This window comes from Amblyomma maculatum, chromosome 2, assembly GCF_055883805.1.
Source record: "Amblyomma maculatum isolate TAMU_Amacu chromosome 2, ASM5588380v1, whole genome shotgun sequence".
NCBI classification, from domain to species: domain Eukaryota; kingdom Metazoa; phylum Arthropoda; class Arachnida; order Ixodida; family Ixodidae; genus Amblyomma; species Amblyomma maculatum.
Window position 1 is genome coordinate 154,522,065 of NC_139345.1, and position 19,148 is coordinate 154,541,212.

General features: G+C 44.9%; 1 protein-coding gene across 1 annotated transcript in view; it reads left to right on the forward strand.

The window, feature by feature from the left end:
• The window catches only part of LOC146200210 (phospholipid-transporting ATPase ABCA3-like), a 28,479-nt gene that overhangs the window by 592 nt on the left and 8,739 nt on the right, over positions 1–19,148 (forward strand). Inside the window, exons 2-5 of the mRNA XM_084592298.1 lie at positions 6,397–6,542; positions 6,681–6,864; positions 10,771–10,958; positions 18,268–18,441. Coding sequence (XP_084448424.1) covers positions 6,397–6,542; positions 6,681–6,864; positions 10,771–10,958; positions 18,268–18,441 — 692 coding nt within the window. The remainder of the gene's footprint in view (positions 1–6,396; positions 6,543–6,680; positions 6,865–10,770; positions 10,959–18,267; positions 18,442–19,148) is intronic.

Sequence of the window (19,148 nt, forward strand, 5' to 3'; positions counted from 1 at the left end):
AACATTGTCGCACAATAAAGAGATCCTTCAGATCTTTCAGGTTTCTAGAATCCCGTAAAGCCCGGCCTTATCTAGTAGTTGCAGCTGAAACACTACGATTTCCAACCTAATTTCAGGTGCAAACTGTTCTCCTAGAGAGTGCACTTGACAGTCATTAGACGACAGCTGAAGCTGAAACACAACATGACATTTAGCGTTTTCTAATCCAGAATGGTGCTTTCAGTGACCTGATAGCCTCAAACCACTTTTCATCACTGCTTACATGACGTGGTTTATTCCCAGCAAGAACGCAAGTAGTGCTTTTGAGACCGGGATCCAGGTTGAAATGGCGCTACCGGCGATACGTCCTGTCGTGCTTGTACTGAAAGATTAAAAATGTTACACATGCTGATGCGTGCGGCGCTAAAGCTGTTGTGCGTTTCGCCGAAGTGACCTTGAATGAATATTTCATTAGTACTATGTTGCAGTGATATCGAAATGTTGTTCCTGACAAAGTTCAAATGGTCGTTTATGGCCGGAATTCGCACCGGCATTGCGGCCTACTGGATTGTTCGGTGCAATTCAGCAAGGAGGCTGCGGCCCTCGAAACAGGTATAAATTATTGGTAAATGTATAAAAATGGCAACAATAGCCCTGATTAGGGCAAAACGACCCTCCTTCGACGAAGGGAGGCCTTTAGGAAATATTGCCAATTGGACTGAATCTGAAACGTCTCAGTATACTCATTTTAAAAGGAGTTGTCATGCCAGTTTAGAACGAGTTTATGTTTTATTGGAACTACTGTGTCTTTGTTGTGATTATGACGTGACTCCCGTGTCCTTTAGTGATCACCGCTTAGTTTAAGTGGCGCTTGGCAAGCGAAGCCACCAAGGCTATTGACGAGTTGAACAATGGAAAGTCGCCCGACCCTGACGGCCTTACTACATCGCTTTACGTTATGTTTAGGCATAAATTAGAACCAATATTATCAGGTTTTACAGAAGTATGCGATTGCAATTTGCCCTCCATTCATTCTCAGGTTCGCACCAAGATTGATATCGAAGACTGATGATAGCGTAAAACCGAAACAGAGTTCGGGTCACCGCCTAATTAGTTTGACAAATGTAGATTATAAGGTATTATTGAAAATCCTTGGTGTGTGGTTGCAAAACATAATTAAAATATATTGTGGACCGCCATTAGACATGCGGCATAAAAGGTCATCAATTGTTACTAATAATAGCCAGGAGTATTCTGGAGTGCTGTGATTGTAGGAATGCTGTCGTAGCCATTCTTCAGATTAATCTAAAAAAAGCATTGCTTAGGTCTCATATGAATTGTTACATGAAGCGTTATTTGCGATAAGCAAATAAACGTCGGGACACTCCTGATTGAGGGCTTACGCATGGCGTACCAAATGTGCAATACTCAATTAATGGTGAATAAAATATTAAGTGAGAGGATGCTGGTTCAACGATCAGAGCGAGAGGGGTGTCCACTGTCGCCAATGCTCGTCGGTATATATATCGAATCTTTTAGCAGTCGTGTTCTCACAAATAATTTATTTTTTTGTTGTGCACTGCAGTCATGTAAAGTACGATTTGTAGCATATGCTGACGATATATCGATATACACGATATATATAAGGAAACCGTTACTCAGGCTGTTAATATGGACAACAATTTTTGCAAGCTTATTGGGATTGCTGTCAATTGGCATAAATTTTTGGGGTTTTGGCCCGGGGAAATGGAAGCAAAGCCTCGAAAATTCGATAATATTAGGCAATTATTGTCTGCAACAAAGTATCGCTGAGTCTCATTTGAGAACTACAGGGACAGTGACCCATACTGGCGACAGCAGACAAATGATAACCGAAATACTTTTGAAAACTGGGGGCAAAACAATTGTCCATGTTCGCTGGCGCGACCGCATGCAATTTGTTTTTTCGTGAACAAAGTCTGCCATGTGATGCACGTTTTGTACTGTTCAAGGGTAAGTATATGAAAGATACACAGGGTTTTTGTTTCAGTTTCATTGGAATACAAGCTATGAGAAAGAAAATCGAACGAAACTTTTTCGACGAGTAAGCGATGGTGGATTGTGTTTTTCACATTTCATTTTGCGTCAAGTTGATAAAACCGTTTCTTATTCTTACGAGATGTAAAGGATCCTTTTCTCCGCACCGTTTGTAAGTTACTCTTGGCGAGAGTTTTGGCAATGTTTGTAGCGTCAACTGCTTGTCACTGGTGGAACGCGTGATTATTTTCGTGGAATAGTTCGAGCAACACGGTTCATATGTACCCAAATTTCAATGGATTATTTAAATAATGCCATCACAGAAAGGCTGTACAATGATCTTAATTAAATATTCTTGCCTGTTACTATGTACCGATCATTATATTCTTCGGGGCTGGGCCAGTATGTATTTAAAGGTATTTAAAAAATACCTGTACACCTTGTTGTGAAAGTGTTCTTCTAATTTGCATGTGGTTATTTTGCACGTGCAAGCATGTATGGCGGAAAAAGAAACCTTTGTGCCTAGGGGTGCGACATGCATATTGTGTAAAAAGCCGATGACAGCTGAACATGTGTTCATAGACTTTTTGGATAGAGCAATTTTTGAAATGCCATATCGCGAATTTGGCGCAGATTTTCATTTAAATCCAAATGGAATTCGTTCATTGGCTGTAGAAAATTATTACACTGTTCTGTATGATATGATAATGCATTACACTCGCATAGCATGTGAAAATTCCGAATGGTCGTTAGCCATGCTAACCTCAATGTCAGACAAGGGTATTTTACACATTATATTCAACAGATAATTGTTGCTTTGAAAGCTCTATCTGTAGCTAAGTTTATCAATGTATTTATAATTAAGATGTAGTTTTACAATTAAGAGTATTGCATGTAAAACTTCTCATTTTTGTGATATCGACCAGCCTGTATTGGAAGGTTGTAAAGGCTTCCTTTTGCAGCTATGAAGCTGCACTTTCATCATCGTCATCATCATCATCATCATCATCATCATCATCATCATCATCAGCATCATCATCAGCAGCAGCAGCAGCAGCAGCAGCAGCAGCAGCAGCAGCAGCAGCAGCAGCAGCAGCAGCAGCAGCAGCAGCAGCAGCAGCAGCAGCAGCAGCAGCAGCAGCAGCAGCAGCAGCAGCAGCAGCAGCAGCAGCAGCAGCAGCAGCAGCAGCAGCAGCAGCAGCAGCAGCAGCAGCAGCAGCAGCAGCAGCAGCAGCAGCAGCAGCAGCAGCAGCAGCAGCAGCAGCAGCAGCAGCAGCAGCAGCAGCAGCAGCAGCAGCAGCAGCAGCAGCAGCAGCAGCAGCAGCAGCAGCAGCAGCAGCAGCAGCAGCAGCAGCAGCAGCAGCAGCAGCAGCAGCAGCAGCAGCAGCAGCAGCAGCAGCAGCAGCAGCAGCAGCAGCAGCAGCAGCAGCAGCAGCAGCAGCAGCAGCAGCAGCAGCAGCAGCAGCAGCAGCAGCAGCAGCAGCAGCAGCAGCAGCAGCAGCAGCAGCAGCAGCAGCAGCAGCAGCAGCAGCAGCAGCAGCAGCAGCAGCAGCAGCAGCAGCAGCAGCAGCAGCAGCAGCAGCAGCAGCAGCAGCAGCAGCAGCAGCCTGATTATACCCACTGCAGGGCGAAGGCCTCTCCCATATTTCTCCACGTAACCCGGTTCTGTGCTAGCTGCATCCACTTGACCCCTGCGAACTTCTTAATCTCATCCGCCCACCTAACTTTCTGCCGCCCCCTGCTACGCTTTCCTTCCCTTGGAATCCAGTTTGTTTTCCTAAACGACAATCGGTTATCCTCTCTTCGCACTACATGTTCTGCCCATGTCCATTTCTTCTTAATTTCCACTAGAATTCCGGTAACTTGAGTTATTTCTCTGACCCACTCTGCACGCTTTCTATCTCTTAACGTTACCCCTACCATTTTTCGTTCCATAGCCCTCTGGGTTGTCCTCAACTTAAGTAGAACTCTCTTGGTTATCCTGCACGTTTCAGCCCCATAGGTAAGTACAGGCAAGATGCAACGGTTGTATACTTTCCTCTTGAGCGATACCGGTAAGCTGCTAGTCATAATCTGCGAGTGCTTGCCAAATGCGCTCCATCCCAATCTTATTCTTCTTGTTATTTCCTTTTCATGGTCCGGATCTGCGGTTACTACCTGTCCTAAGCAGACATATTTCCTACTACTTCCAGTACTTCGCTACCTAATGTAAACTGCTGTTCCCTCTTGAGGCTGTTCAACATTACCTTGGTCTTCTGCATATTGATTTTCAAGCCTACCTTTCTACTTTTCCTGTCTAGGTCATCAATCAATATTTGCAGTTCATCCCCCAATTTGCTTAGCAAGGCAATGTCATCAGAAAATGGCAGATTACTGAGGTATTCTCCATCTACCCTTATCCCTAACTGCTCCCATTCCAAGTCTCTCAATACTTCCTCTAAGCAAGCTGTGAATAGTACTGGGGAGATCGTGTCTCCTTGCCTAACACCTTTTTTTATGGAAATTTTGTTACTTTCTTCATGCAGAACTATGGTTGCTGTGCAGCCACTGTATATATCTTCCAGCACTTTCACGTACGGCTCGTCTGCCCCCTGATTTCACAATGCCTGCATCACCGCCGAGGTTTCAACTGAGTCAAATGCTTTTTCGTAATCAATGAATGCTATGTATAAGGGCTGGTTATATTCCGAGCATTTTTCTATCACCTGATTGATAGTATGGATATGATCGATAGTAGAGTACCGTTTCCGAAACCCTGCTTGATCCTTTGCTTGATTGCAGTCTAAGGTTGTGCTGATTCTATGTGCAATCACCTCAGTAAATACCTGATAAGTAACAGACAGTAAGGTGATTGGTCTATAATGTTTATGGTCCTTAGAGTCCCCTTTCATATGAATGAGGATAATTTTTGCATTCTTCCATGGTTCCGGTACAGTCCATGACACCAGGTACTGCGTATACAAGGTGGCCAGTTTTTCTAGCACGATATCCCCCCGTCCTTCAGCAAATCTGTAGTTACCTGATCCTTTCCAGCCGATTTCCCCCTTTTCATAGTTTCTAGTGGTTTCTTGACCTCGTCTTTCGTCTCGGCTGCACTTTGGCGGACATCAATGAGACATCAATGAGGCTAGCAAAGCCTTCCCTTGAAAAGAAATGGTATTAAATGTATGGCGTGGAATGAGATTTGATACCACACTGGAACAAACATAACAGATTACTTTGACGAGGTTCTTTGTCATAGCATCTCTACCCGTTCATAAAACACCAGTTTCCTGCGCCGCGTTTTGGAAACTACTGCCGCCATTAACTGAGTGTACAATACAAAACGAAAGAGGGCGTTGCAAATAACACAGTCCAGCTTATGTTCGTATACTAGTCCCTTTTAAAATACATACTATTTTAAAAGCCAGATCCAATAAGGCACCACAATACAACTAATTGGGCACTATCTGAATTATGTTTTGAAATTTTGGATATACAGGAGGCGGCCCCAACACCCAACCTCTCGCGCTGTGTCACTAGTGACCTAGTTGCGCACAGATGGTGCCTCAAATTTGTGGTGCATGCGCTATAATGCTCAACTGGCTAGAAGGCGCCGGGATGATTCAGCACGGTAAATGATTTGGCGCCCATTTGGTAATGAGTTCCCCATCCATGTATATGTTTGTGTGTGTGTGTGTGTGTGTGTGTGTGTGTGTGTGTGTGTGTGTGTGTGTGTGTGTGTGTGTGTTTGTGTGTGTGTGTGTGTGTGTGTGTGTGTGTGTGTGTGTGTGTGTGTGTGTGTGTGTGTGTGTGTGTGTGTGTGTGTGTGTGTGTGTGTGTGTGTGTGTGTGTGTGTGTGTGTGTGTGTGTGTGTGTGTGTGTGTGTGTGTGTGTGTGTGTGTGTGTGTGTGTGTGTGTGTGTGTGTGTGTGTGTGTGTGTGTGTGTGTGTGTGTGTGTGTGTGTGTGTGTGTGTGTGTGTGTGTGTGTGTGTGTGTGTGTGTGTGTGTGTGTGTGTGTGTGTGTGATGCCTTAAACTCGCTCCAATACAAGGCATTGGCACTTTCGAGTTTCCATCGCTTTCGGTGCAGCGTAGTCAGCGATGAATCCCTCTCTGTAACGTCTTCATTTCTTAATAATCTATCCTGGGAAAGTCTCACTTAGGTGCGGTAATCTGTGTAAAAAAGTAGTTTTAAGAGCCTCATTTTACTCATTTCCTTTAAAGCAATAAAATACCACCCATCTAGTGTGACTTTCGTCATTCGAAACCTCAGAAAAAAAAAACGTTTGAGCACTTTATTTTTACTCTAATTATCATTGCCGGTGCCACCGCATAGTGGCGGTGCAGAAAAATGTAGAGCCATTAATGGAAAGATGGTCCTTTAATATACCATTACACACTATCACATTTTTCCCACCAGTACAGGCGCTACGATGCTCACGACGCCGACGAGGAGGCCGATCTTGATCCCGACGTGTGTGCTGAAAGGGAGCTCGTTCTACGAGAGTTGAGGTCCGGCCTTAACGAGGCACGAAACGCCGTGGTCGTGGACGACGTACACAAAAAGTACTGGGTTTATGTTCCTCTCCTTTCTTTTTTTGTGATTGATTCGTATCGATCTCGACTCAAAGGAAAAATTCTCGGTGCCCTCTGCGTTCTTTTCTATGGCGGCGACGCTGTCAAGAGGACCCTGCTCTTTCGCAGGTATGGCCAAGTTCATGCCGTCCGCGGCGTAAGCCTGGCTGTACGCCCGCGCGAGTGCGTTGGTCTCCTTGGCGCCAATGGAGCGGGAAAATCTACCACGTTCCGAATGCTGGCAGCCATTTCGAAAGCAACCAAGGGCGACGCCTACATGAGTCACGCGGTCCTCTCGCGGGATCCCAGGCGGGTGAGGAAACTGTAGAATAAAAGTATGGCGTGTATAGCACCGAATGTAAAATCAGGTGGACAGGAATGGACACTAAGAAAGAGGTTTTTGCGCCACTCGAATGCTTTTTCAGTGTTCGCCACCTTCAACACTGAGACTAGGGCAAAGCGAGACGACTAGGACAAGTTGCCGGCTTCCAATTTTGCAGAAGAAATAACATCCATTCAGTGTTAAACTTTTATACCAAATTATATTCCCATTCCCACCAAATAAAAATAAAACTTCAATTTTGCCTCAATCTTGAAATGGTTTTACACAATACCTCAGGGTGTTTATAGCCTTACGGAAATTCCATATCTGCTCCAGATATGGAATATATGCTGCCAGATACAAATATAAAACACAGCATATAAAACCTTATTTGCGCAAATCAAATAAAAAATTAGGCCAGAAAGGTCATATATGTGCAAATGTTGCCCTTATATGGATCAAATTTGGCTATATCATGCAACATATAATCCATATCTCAATGGTTAACGGGCCCTTATATGGCTAGATCGGGGGGATATGTGGTATCCTCCCGACCCTTTGTGGCCAGATAAAGGCCATATATGGCGTCGTCATGAACTTATATGGTGAGATCAGGTCCATGCCTGACATCATCACAACTTTATACAGCCTCATCAGGGCCTTGTGTGGCCGCCATAGCGACTGTATATTAGCAATATATGACCAGCTACCTTCTGCAAAATTCAATATTGGCATCATGTTTCCCGCCAGCTTCAAAGTTTTTACACATTCACTATGCATGGCCTGAATGCTTAGTTTTGTCATGTTTGTATCCAATTAGAAAAGCTATGACTCATAGTATTTCAATTATTCTGCAGATTCCGCTGCACATTATTATACCATGTGTTCCATAATCGAGGAGTGCGCTAGGGTGTTGGCTACATGTCCTCTTGCCCCCTGCTAACTCGCATTTGCATTTAAAATGCGGTGGCAGTCTCATGCACTAAGCATGGTCGGTTGAGTTGAGCGGTTCAAAATATAAAGAAAATGATGGCAGTTCAGTATACTGCCCCTGCCGCGCTCACTAGACGGTGACTCATCTGTCTGGCGTTTTCCTCTTCTCTCTCAAAGACAGCGGCGGTCGCTGAGTCGCGGGCTTGCATTTCATCTCTTCTCGTGACCGCAGCGCCCTACAGCAGAGCGCACGCTCTCCTTTTTTGATTGTGCTTGCTTCTTTCTCCTCCCTCTTTCCACACCATGAGCGTCTGCAGCACGTGTCGCGCTTCTTTTCTTTGGCCGATATCGGCAGTTCGGTGCGGCTGGCGGGCGTGCTGCGGGCTGTGTATGCTGGTGTGTGTGTGTACCAGCGCCTGTTCGCTATTAGCTATGTGCATGTAACAAAAATGCGACAGCAAACCTACACGAGTTTCAGTCTGATTGCCGGCACAGAGGAAATTACAGTGTCCCCCTACGGGTGGAAGCTGCCTCCCTATCCTTGGCAATGAACCTGATGGTCGCCTGAGCTTTTCAGGGCTTCTGCCCTGGGCGGCCCCGGCCAAATCTTCACCATGGTGTAACCTGCCAGCGGATCGCACCCTCATTGTGTCCTTTCATCTTCATGCCAGATCACCAAAACCGAGAGCATGAGACTTCCTGTCGGGAACTAGCACATGCCAGCCTCAGGATATTGTTCACTTTTATATTTTGGCGGAAAATATACTTTCCAATCAGTGAATTCGATGGTAAATGTCAGAATGTGATAATTATCTATACATTCCTTTGATAATTTGTCTTTCGCTCTAGCAAGCTTGAAAAAGTTCAGTGGGTTGATAGGGTTTTTCGCTGTTTATTACTTTTGCTACCTAAGTAGCTTCATGCTTGACTTGGTTTTGGGACGGGGCTGTCGCTGCCGTGACAAATGCCTTCAGACACTTTCAAAAAATCCGCAATAGCCTTGTATTGTTTTTCTTATTTGTTTTCTCTCTTAATTTCAAAAGAAACCCTGAGTTAGGCGCGTTTGCTCATTTTTCACTGCAGTCTCTGCTTGAGGTAACACCGTGGTTTCCTGGCAGCCTATGTACCCTCCCAAGGTTCAGGTATTAGCAGTAGTCCCAGCAGTGGGTGGTGTATCGCCCTACGGTTTAGCGGTGCCTTTTCCGGGTATCTACAAACCTTTCCCGTCTGTCCTTGCCGTTCCCCCCTGTCCCGTGCCCTTTCTTTTCTTTCGTGTGCGTGTGTGATTTTAGCGCTACAAACCTTTAAAATCGATTTTAATAGTCTAGTCCGATTTCAATAACCGTTCTCTATTTTCTTTAGCTTCGCAAGTAAACCAATAGGCTCATACTAAAACCATTTACTGGTTAAAGCTCTGTGTGTAAAAGAGTAGGTTAAAAATGTAATATCTAATTTATTAGGTTAATGTCTTTCTCTTTCGCTTCTCGTCTAAACAGGTTGGTCCATTATTTTATTCAGATACCTAAGTAAGTTAAGTTTCGCGCGTAAATGAGTATAGGATCTCAATATTCCCTAATGCATGAGCATGTGCCTGACTCTTAAAATCTACGTAATTCAAGCCCATCTTTTAGAGCCTTCATAGGGAGGGAAAAAAGAAACTACGCGGCTCCACAGCTATTTTCCTGTCTAAAGGTTTGAAATGGAAGTGGAAATTCAAGTTTTCCTTACCAAACTTGATTAAGTGGTCGGCTGTCTGCGTTTAGCTGGAATACTGAATTTTTCCTCGTGTACATTTAATAAAGTTTTTTGCTGATATGCAGATCAGAGGTGATATGCTGCATGCAAGTAATGCTGTGAATTCAGAAATGTGAAAAGGGAAAAATATGAGTGAGATACATGTCACTCGACATTAACTGGTTTATATGGTCTCTTGTTGTTTGTGGTCGGCAATTCCTTCATCGCATCCTGTCCTCATTGTTCATTCAGTTAGTATTTGCACACGTATGTATTAGTCTAGCTAAGCGCAACCAGGCTTGAAATAGCTACATCATGGTAAATGTGGCCCCCATGCACCCTTACGCAATCCAATTATTGCTTGTCACAAGCTATAAAGGACTGGACGGCCTGTCTATAATTCGATTTCATGCCTGAATGATTAAATTTTGCGCTTTTTTATTCGAGCTTCACGTCCTGCAACATAGATGGTGCTAAACGTTATTTTCCCCGTTTCCTGACTAAATCACCTAAAATTCTTTGCTATTGTATTATTTTGCTCTCATCTACCATCTGTCGTGCTCTCAGCATGTTTATGGGCAATATCAAGTGCCATATCAGGTACTACAAATCAGCAACTGGGCAGATAAGTTTTATCTAACCAGATATGCTATATCTGGTGCTGCAAATCAAGGATTGGACTGATATGCCTTATCTGACCCAGTGTTTTTCATATATATCTGCCCAATTCCTGATATGCATTTTTATATAAGTCCAGATATGATCGACATTTCCGTAATAAATTTCTTCTAAATCATACGTTACTATTCGTATGCTGGTTTGCAAAGCTGCAAATCTGTTTGGCTGATCTCTGCGGGCGAGAGTACTTGTCAAATCATTGATAATTTTGTGGCTTGATTTCGTCTCAATTTACCAAACCTTAAACATTAACTGAAAAGGACCTTCCTGCGGCTTGTTTATATTTTGTGGCCTGTATTTCTTTGTTGCTAACGGCGGCATACGTGGCGCATCGATGTCAGAGCTAATACTTGTGCTACTGAAGCCACCATTTCCCTCAGACATGTTGATGCTAATTTTAGTTGCCCAGATATAACGCTGTTAAGGACGTCAACGTAGTACCACAGGTACCGCACAGATATGATCTGTTAGCAGGTTATGTGAATACTCGCCGCTAAAATGAAATCCCTAAGTGTTGCGCTTTATAATACGGCGGTGCTTTTCTCTTGGCAGTGGCAGTCGGAGATCGGATATTGCCCTCAGACTGACAGCCTGCTGGACGTACTCACGGCACGCGAGTACCTGCGCATGATTGCCAGGCTGCGTGGTATGCCTGAAGAGAAAATTTCGCCGTTGGTCGAGTACTTACTGGCTGCCGTCAGGCTTTCGGATCATGCTACACAGATGTGCAGCGAGTACAGGTAAGAATAACCTAGTTTTATTTTCCATCACTCCTAAAATAAGTCTTAGGCGCGCCTCTTGCTTGCAGCATATACGCCACATTATTTGAGAAACAGAGTTTTCCAGGCCTTATGAGAATGCCATCAGTCAGCCATTCTCACTGATGATAACGAAGAAAGTACGAAAATGTAATGATGTATAACGGTCCTAAAAACGAAGCTCCTTCGCGCCTTTTCTGTATCCTGATACTGTCTCCTACTCGTTCAAAACGCTAACCTCAAAATTTAGGACGATACTAAAGAACCGACGCTATGGCTCCAATAGGTGTCGCTGTGTCCGTCACTGCCGAACCTAGGCCAGTGTATTTTAAGCACCTGCGGACGGGCTCGCAAGAACGGTTGAAAACATAGGTCTTTCCGAGATGGCATACTGCTTTCTTCTGAATGGGCACCGTGGTATAGACCGAGAACACTCTACTCTGTTGCAAAAACCTTGAGAACCTGTCCTGTGGGAGGCGAATCTGCATCTAGCTTTTTAAATACTTCAGCGAGACACATGACAACGAATGCAGTCGCTCTGTCTAGCTTGAAGGTTAGTTTACGACGACAACTTCTCCTCTTATACCACACTTGACGCTAGTGCATCCCTCCTCTTATACCACACTTGACGCTAGTGCATCCCGACGTTCTAGCTTCCTTCCTTGAAAAGCGACTGCCATTGAAGGATCACACGACCGCAACGAAGGCCGGATGATCCCGATTTTTTTTCTCATTGAGAAGAAATTAGGGATCACGCAGCCTTCGTTGTGTCACTACTGCTATAACGTAGCGATGGGTTGCTGAAAACGATTAAACTACATACCAAAATGTATAAAGTGATTACTGATTTTTGTAGCATTTTCTGAGCCGATAAAGGTGGCAATTACTTGAGTGCCTGCACTGCACGCAATGTACCTAGTAGATGTTTTTGTTGTGTCTGCTGCATTTTGTCATGTTTTCCCCTAAATATATATCCGGTTATTGTAATGAAAGAAATATATATTGTTACACAGCCGATGTTACGTTCACAGCACAAGTATAGGGCGCACTGGACGGCGAGGTTGCGTCATTTCATACAGGCTGCGGAAGTGCCAAGCCATGCGTCCGAAGAACCTGCTGCCAACGGCCGAAGCAGACGCGGTGAGCAGAAGCTCAGGGCAAGGATGACAAGGGGTGAACCACCCCGCACCTCCACCAAGAATTCACGTGGCAGGTTACGCAACGCACAGCACATAACAGCTGAAGCCTAGAGCCAACCGGATGTCAAAGCACAGTCTGCTACTGTGGATGATTCGCGCAAGAGGTCCCGCCATATGCTCACGCTCTCCGCCTGCCTCATTTTCGTTGACTCGACTAGCAGCAAGATATATATATATATGTGTGTGTGTCTATGTGTGTGTGTGTGTGTGTGTGTGTGTGTGTGTGTGTGTGTGTGTGTGTGTGTGTGTGTGTGTGTGTGTGTGTGTGTGTGTGTGTGTGTGTGTGTGTGTGTGTGTGTGTGTGTGTGTGTGTGTGTGTGTGTGTGTGTGTGTGTGTGTGTGTGTGTGTGTGTGGGTGGGTGGGTGGGTGGGTGTCTGTGTGAGTGTGCGTGCGTGCGTGTGTGCGTGTGTGTGCGTGCGTGTGTGGGTGGGTGGGTTTCTGGGGGTCGCCGTTCTTAGTGGAAAAAGTGGGCGGCGACAGTTTGAAACGCCAATTTCATGTTTATGGGAGAAAGGGCGACGCACAGTCTGCAAGCAAGTTTACGTAAAAGCAAGAAAAGGAATGTAGCGAAAGCTCACAGGTGGCGGTGTTGCTAGCGGCTGTTGCGGTGTCTAACAAGTGGCATTCGCTTGTCGCTTCTGCACCTCCCTGAGAGCGCACTTCCGTACACCTGATACGGGCCTACCGCTGACGGTCGGCTTCATGTTGCTGGCTACCTCCGGCCACATCGAGACCTGCGCGCTCAAAGTTTCTCTCTTCCCGTTTTTCCCCACCTTCCCGCTTCTATTCTTTTCCTTTCTTTTTTTTTTTGTCATCCAGTTTCCGTGTCGGTCATGCATCATGGCAAAGTCTGCTGTTGGTGTTTGTCTTCATTTCTATTTTTTGTTAGCGCAGTGGCGCCTTTTGAATGCTGCATGCTTTGCGGTCTCCCCTCACTCTTGTGTGAGCTGTCGGGGCGCGATCATGCCTCCTCGTCTTTTTTTCTAAGCCGATGATCACAAAACTGGTTATTGTGAAGGTGCCCTGATGAAGGAAATATACCAATCCAGAAACTGTCCCCAAAATAAACAAATAAACTGTCAGAGCGAACAGTTAAATTGGTTCACAGGAAGGGAAAGGCGCAGTAACTGTCACACTTGCTCTGTGGACACCCGAACCGCGCGTAAGGGAAGGGAGGAGGGTGGGAATGAAAGTGGAAAGAGAGAAAGAGGAGCCGTAGTGGAGGGCTACGGAGTAATTTCGACCACCTGGGGATCTTTAACGTGCGCTGACATCGCACAGCACACGACGCCTCTTCGTTTCGCCTCCATCGAAACGCAGCCGCCGCGGTCGGGTTCGAACCCGGGAACTCCGGCACAGTAGTCGGGCGTCTTACCACTGCACCACCCCGGCGGGGAGAGCGAACAGTCATGTCTGTCGTAACGTTGTACTTTAGTCAGTAATCTGGCCTATTGAACTCTACTGTGCGTATATATATATATATATATATATATATATATATATATATATATATATATATATACCGGAACGCCGAAAGTAAGTGGAGCTGTCAAGATTAAAAATTCTACAATATATATATATATATATATATATATATATATATATATATATATATATATATATATATATTCCTTGACAAAGGCCGGACCCCGGCCGAAACGTCGGAATAAAGTGTTGTTTTTTCTACCATGTGTCACCTACTTTAAGTCTATGCCCTCCCGGACCCATTCGAGCTTCAACCCCCTCCCTATATATATATATATATATATATATATATATATATATATATATATATAAACATACCGGAACGCCGAATGTAAGTGGAGCTGTCGAGATTGAAAATTCTACAATGCCCGCCCCTCCCAAGTTTGTGCGGCTATATTTTGACGAGAAGGGCGCGTGTACTAATAAATAATTTTACAAATCGGGCAAATGGCTTTTCCAAAAATAATTACAGTTTGCTTTAACTTCAAGCTTGGTAGCCCCTTTCGAACTTGTTCGGACTTTTGTTGTCACTGTCAAACAGCGAACAGCACAGCAAAAAAAAAAGAAAAAGAAACGAGGGAGTGCGAAACTTGCTAGCCCTGCCGGGGTGGTGCAGTGGTAAGACGCCCGACTACTGTGCCGGAGTTCCCGGGATCGAATCCCGGCCTCGGCGGCTGCGTTTCGATGGAGGCGAAACGAAGTGGCGTCCGTGTGCTGTGCGATGTCAGCGCACGTTAAAGATCCCCAGGTGGTCGAAATTACTCCGTAGCCCTCCACTACGGCTCCTCTTTCTCTCTTTCCACTTTCATTCCCACCTTCCTCCCTTCCCTTCGGCGCGGTTCGGGTGTCCACAGAGCAAGTGTGGCAGTTACTGCGCCTTTCCCTTCCTGTGAACCAATTTAAATTTTATTTAACTTGCTAAGCTTCGCTGTATGCCCGTGGATTGCAGCTCAAACCAACCCGCTTGTAGAGTGATCAGGGCCCGTATTCCGAGTTTGCGTCGTTATCCTGAGTGTCGCTATTTCCCCAACCTCGAGTCACATGATTGGTGAAAACGCTGGAAAATTACGTTGCCACCTCTTCCGGTTCCGCAGTGGCATCACCCAGCTCTGGCGTTTCGACCAATCAGATGACTCGTGGTCACGTGAGATAGCGACACTTCGATAACGACGCAAACTCGGAATACGGGTCCAGGTCGCTTTCAGACGGTCTTGGCTTTATATGCTGTTTTACGTCATGTATGAAAGAAGACTGAATAAGGGTAGAGGCGGGTGGGAGACTCAGTTCGCAAGTCGAGCCAAAATTTCGACTAGAATGTTTTCGTCTGGGCATCGCGATCATCACTGGCAAGGGTTTAATTACGCTTTTGCTTCGGAAGGAGAAAACTAGGGAGGAAGGAGGGAGGAGGGTGGCGGAGACGAAAGCAGGTCAATGAGTGAAGAAATGCCTGGAACCGGTGATCTGTGGCCTCAAAAAGAAAATAAAAAGCGTCAGCAGCAGGCAAAACTACAACATGGAGTGGTTGATGAGTCAGAACATAAGTAGGTTCGATGCTGGACAGCTTTCTTGAAGGGGGACAGGCATATCAAAAGGTCCTGATAAAGAATGCATCTGCAAGGGAACAGTTCTCAAAAGCTTTCCCGAAAGAGGGGAGAAGGACACAAGAAACAATAACAGGTCAAGGGAGCCCTACTTGCTGTGACCTGAAAAAAAAGCTTCAAGGGCCAACAAAGCTGGCAATAATAAGAAAGAAACCTGTTTCGATGAACACCTGTAACTGATGCTATTGCGGAGTGACGATACAGTGTAGACGGGCTGTTTAATAAGCAGCTGTGCATTTAAACATATAGGATTTTCTTCTCGAATAGGTGTGGCCCAGAGTGGATATATCTCACTGAGTCTAACGTTCTTTTCAATATATATATATATATATATATATATATATATATATATATATATAGGAAGGGGGTTGAATCTCGAATGGGTCCGGTAGGTCATGAACTTGAAGTAGGTGACACACGATGAAAAAACAACACTTTAATCCGACGTTTCGGCCGGGGTCCGGCCTTTGTCAAGGAATGTAGGTATATATATGTAGGTATATGTAGCATGTAGAATGTAGTATGTAGTATTTATATATAGTATGTAGAATGTAGGTATATGTAGCATATATATATATATATATATATATATATATATATATATATTGAAAAGAACGTTAGACTCTGTGAGATATATCCACTCTGGGCCACACCTATTCTCTCTATTCCACTCTATTCTTCTCGAATAGGTGTGGCCCAGAGTGGATATATCTCACTGAGCCCAGAGTGGATATATCCACTCTGGGCCACACCTATTCGAGAAGAAAATCCTATATGTTTAAATGCACAGCTGTTTATTAAACAGCCCGTCGACATATATACTCATATACATACATATATATATGTCATACATATATATATATACTCAACAAAATTTTACAGTGAGAGGCACGCGTTAGGCTCAGCATAGCTGTGACCAATTCTAATTGTCAGAAAGAGAACCTGCAATGCGGAGGCGCAGGGGCTGTACCGCGTTACACGCTGCCTCGAGCGCGCACGCCGCTACAGCAGCGGGGAGCAGAATGCGACGCTCCCCGTGAGCAGCCTGCTTCCGGTACTCTGTCATACGGCAATATATACTAAACTGCTCTGTTTTTCTTGCTGTATAGTAGAACATTGATGCCATGTTTGCACTCCTGCTTACTCTCCAGGTATCTCTCAAATAAAGGTCTTGCTCTCAACTTAACTTTAAGTGCAACGCTGGGTTCTTTTGCGTAGCTCCGTTTCTACAGTCAATTTCTATTTGAGGCGCTAATAGTGTGGGACGCGGGAATGCATGTGGGCCTAGAAATTGAGATCTTTTGGTCTCAATATTAAGCCCAAGTAGTACACCGCAAGAAAAAATGTTTGTTATAAAGCACTTAAAGGGGCACTTGCGCACCTGCTCTGCAATATTTAAATTACAGGATTGCAGGTAGGAGATTATGGCTTTGAATTTGCAACTGGCTCGCATTTTCAAAATGTGCGTGCTAAACAAGCACGAATCCTTTGAACTGTAGAGTAGTCAACATTTTGATATGCCATGTTTGTTTTTTTAATTTTGTTTGCGGTTCCGTTGATGCTGCTAGTAAATGCAGTTGTTCAGTTGAGGCTACAATTGGTTGATATAAATATAGATGAAAACAACCGATGAACAGTTAATCCCCTTGCAAATGATCTCCTCTGTACGGATTGCACTTCTTCCGTTCTTTCTGGCATATGACCGGAAAACATGGGCGTAACCATTTTGCCCGCAGCGTGAAGACTACCTTCAGTGTCATGACCGCATTTTTTTCGCTATCAAAATTTTGGGCCTTTATTTCCTTGTGCGCCGTTCAGTACGAAGTGAAACAGGTCGGCAACTGAGAAATATAAGGAACTGGAGGCGTTTATGCCGTCTTTCTGAAAGCTAAAAATGGTACGCAACTTGAGATCGTTTGTTTTAGTGCCGCAGTTTTCAATTCTCCAAAAGACCTGAGCTATATCTTACCATGTTTGTTCCAATCGATGTGTGAAGAAAACACATTAAGTGCTCAGGGCAGTGTTGGCTATCTGATCCCTAGGAACAGGCTGAGTGCAAATCATTCCCCCTCGTTTTGGGGAAAAGCATATGTGTGATTGTTATTGCCTTGCTATTCATCTTTGAGCCACATAGCCTTCATTGGTCGAGGTTGGCTTTTTAAACTCACGGCGCCCTTTTGCTCTTCAAGTCTCTGTCAGAGCTAATATACGCAGGACTCACCTCCATTCATAATTATCTGAACTTTTTCTTCACCTGCCTGCCAGGCATCGCTTCCTGTTAAGACACATGACAACATAGGCTTATTTTTTTGGGAGGCTTAAGACATACAGGGATGCACTTACTGTACACACTCTTGATACGTGAACATGTCCTTTCAAGATTTAGTCACTACTTCCCACTGAAAGGTGTAGGCATTCCCCTACTTGGCTGAGAGTAAGCGTTCCAAGAGTTTCGATCACTGCAGTCGCTGTTTGGTGGTATTTAGAGAAAGATGTATAAGATGTGTGCAGCATTTCAAACTTAGTATTAAGCGAATCTACTACCCTGTGCGCAGTCTCTGACCGCCGAAAACTAATTGCACGAAGTCATAGGTTTCTGTCGCCATTTAGTTACATAACACTCGAAACCTAACCTATAGTGCTCTACACGCAGAGTCCTCACGGCTGACACAGAAGTGCGGTTGCAGGCGATGAAGTACTAACTGCTGATCGAATTACTGTTACTGCTGACTTGTTCGAGCGAGGTTAATGGGGCATATGGTAAAATTACTGGATCCACAAAGAACAACAAAAGCGCCCAGCAGACGCGCAGCAGACGAGAACAGATACTTCTTGAAGTCTCATTCTCTGGTGAGGAAAATATATGTATTAGAGCGTCGCTGTTTGGGTAGGCGGCGCAAAGCCCAAAACTGGTAATGTACGCCTGGATCTGAAACATATTTGATGCATCTTTACCCAACATCGGTGCTCTACACAAGTCACATCGTCTTCTCTTATTCCTGCAGTGGCGGCAATCGGCGCAAGTTGTCCGTTGCGGCGGCGCTTGTCGGCCTGCCGCGGGTGGTGTTCCTCGACGAGCCTACGGCCGGGGTTGACGTGCTTGCGCGAAGAGACATTCTGGAAGCTCTGAGAACCATAAGCAGAGCCTGTGGCACCGCTGTCATCATAACGTCCCACATGTATGTTTGCCAACCTCAGCAGAGACACTGAAGTACTCTTGGCAGACGTGGTGTCGGTAGAAGCATTGCTTATATTGCTCTTTTTAAAACCTTAGCAATAGCCAGCAATTATTACCGCATACTTTATTACACTTCTTTAACTGAATAGGTACCAAACCCGCTCTCATAGTGGCCCAGTGTTGGGTGGTCGAGTGGCAAACCCAAGAATGCGGGCGCAGTCTTCACTGCGATGACTGCTGCTCAATATAAGAGTTCAATACAAGCACCCCATCTGATATGCTATATCTGAGCACGTTGAAGAACTCCAGGTGTTCGAAATATCTAGAGCCCTCCACTACGGCTCGTCCTCGATTTCCTAAGTTGCTTTAGGACAACAAGCCTTATAACAAAACGTAAGCTAAACGATTAAGTTACGGTAAAATTACAGGCTGTGGTCCGTCCGTCAAGCGCAGCACTAAGTGTGGGATAGGAAGCGAAAACCTATTTGGTCCCTTACCCTACCTAGGAATCACCCGCTGCAGGGTATAACTTGTTTCGAATTTGGTAATGTGGACGCCTAGGTTTTAAAGGGTTGACTCGTGCTAACGTAACTTTGACATGCTGCTAGCCAGCTGTGAGCCCCATCCAGCGATTTTGAGTCGATTTTGAGTTTGTAATTTATTCGTAGTGGCCATATAACCTCTTTGACATCGTTTCAGTACAGAGCG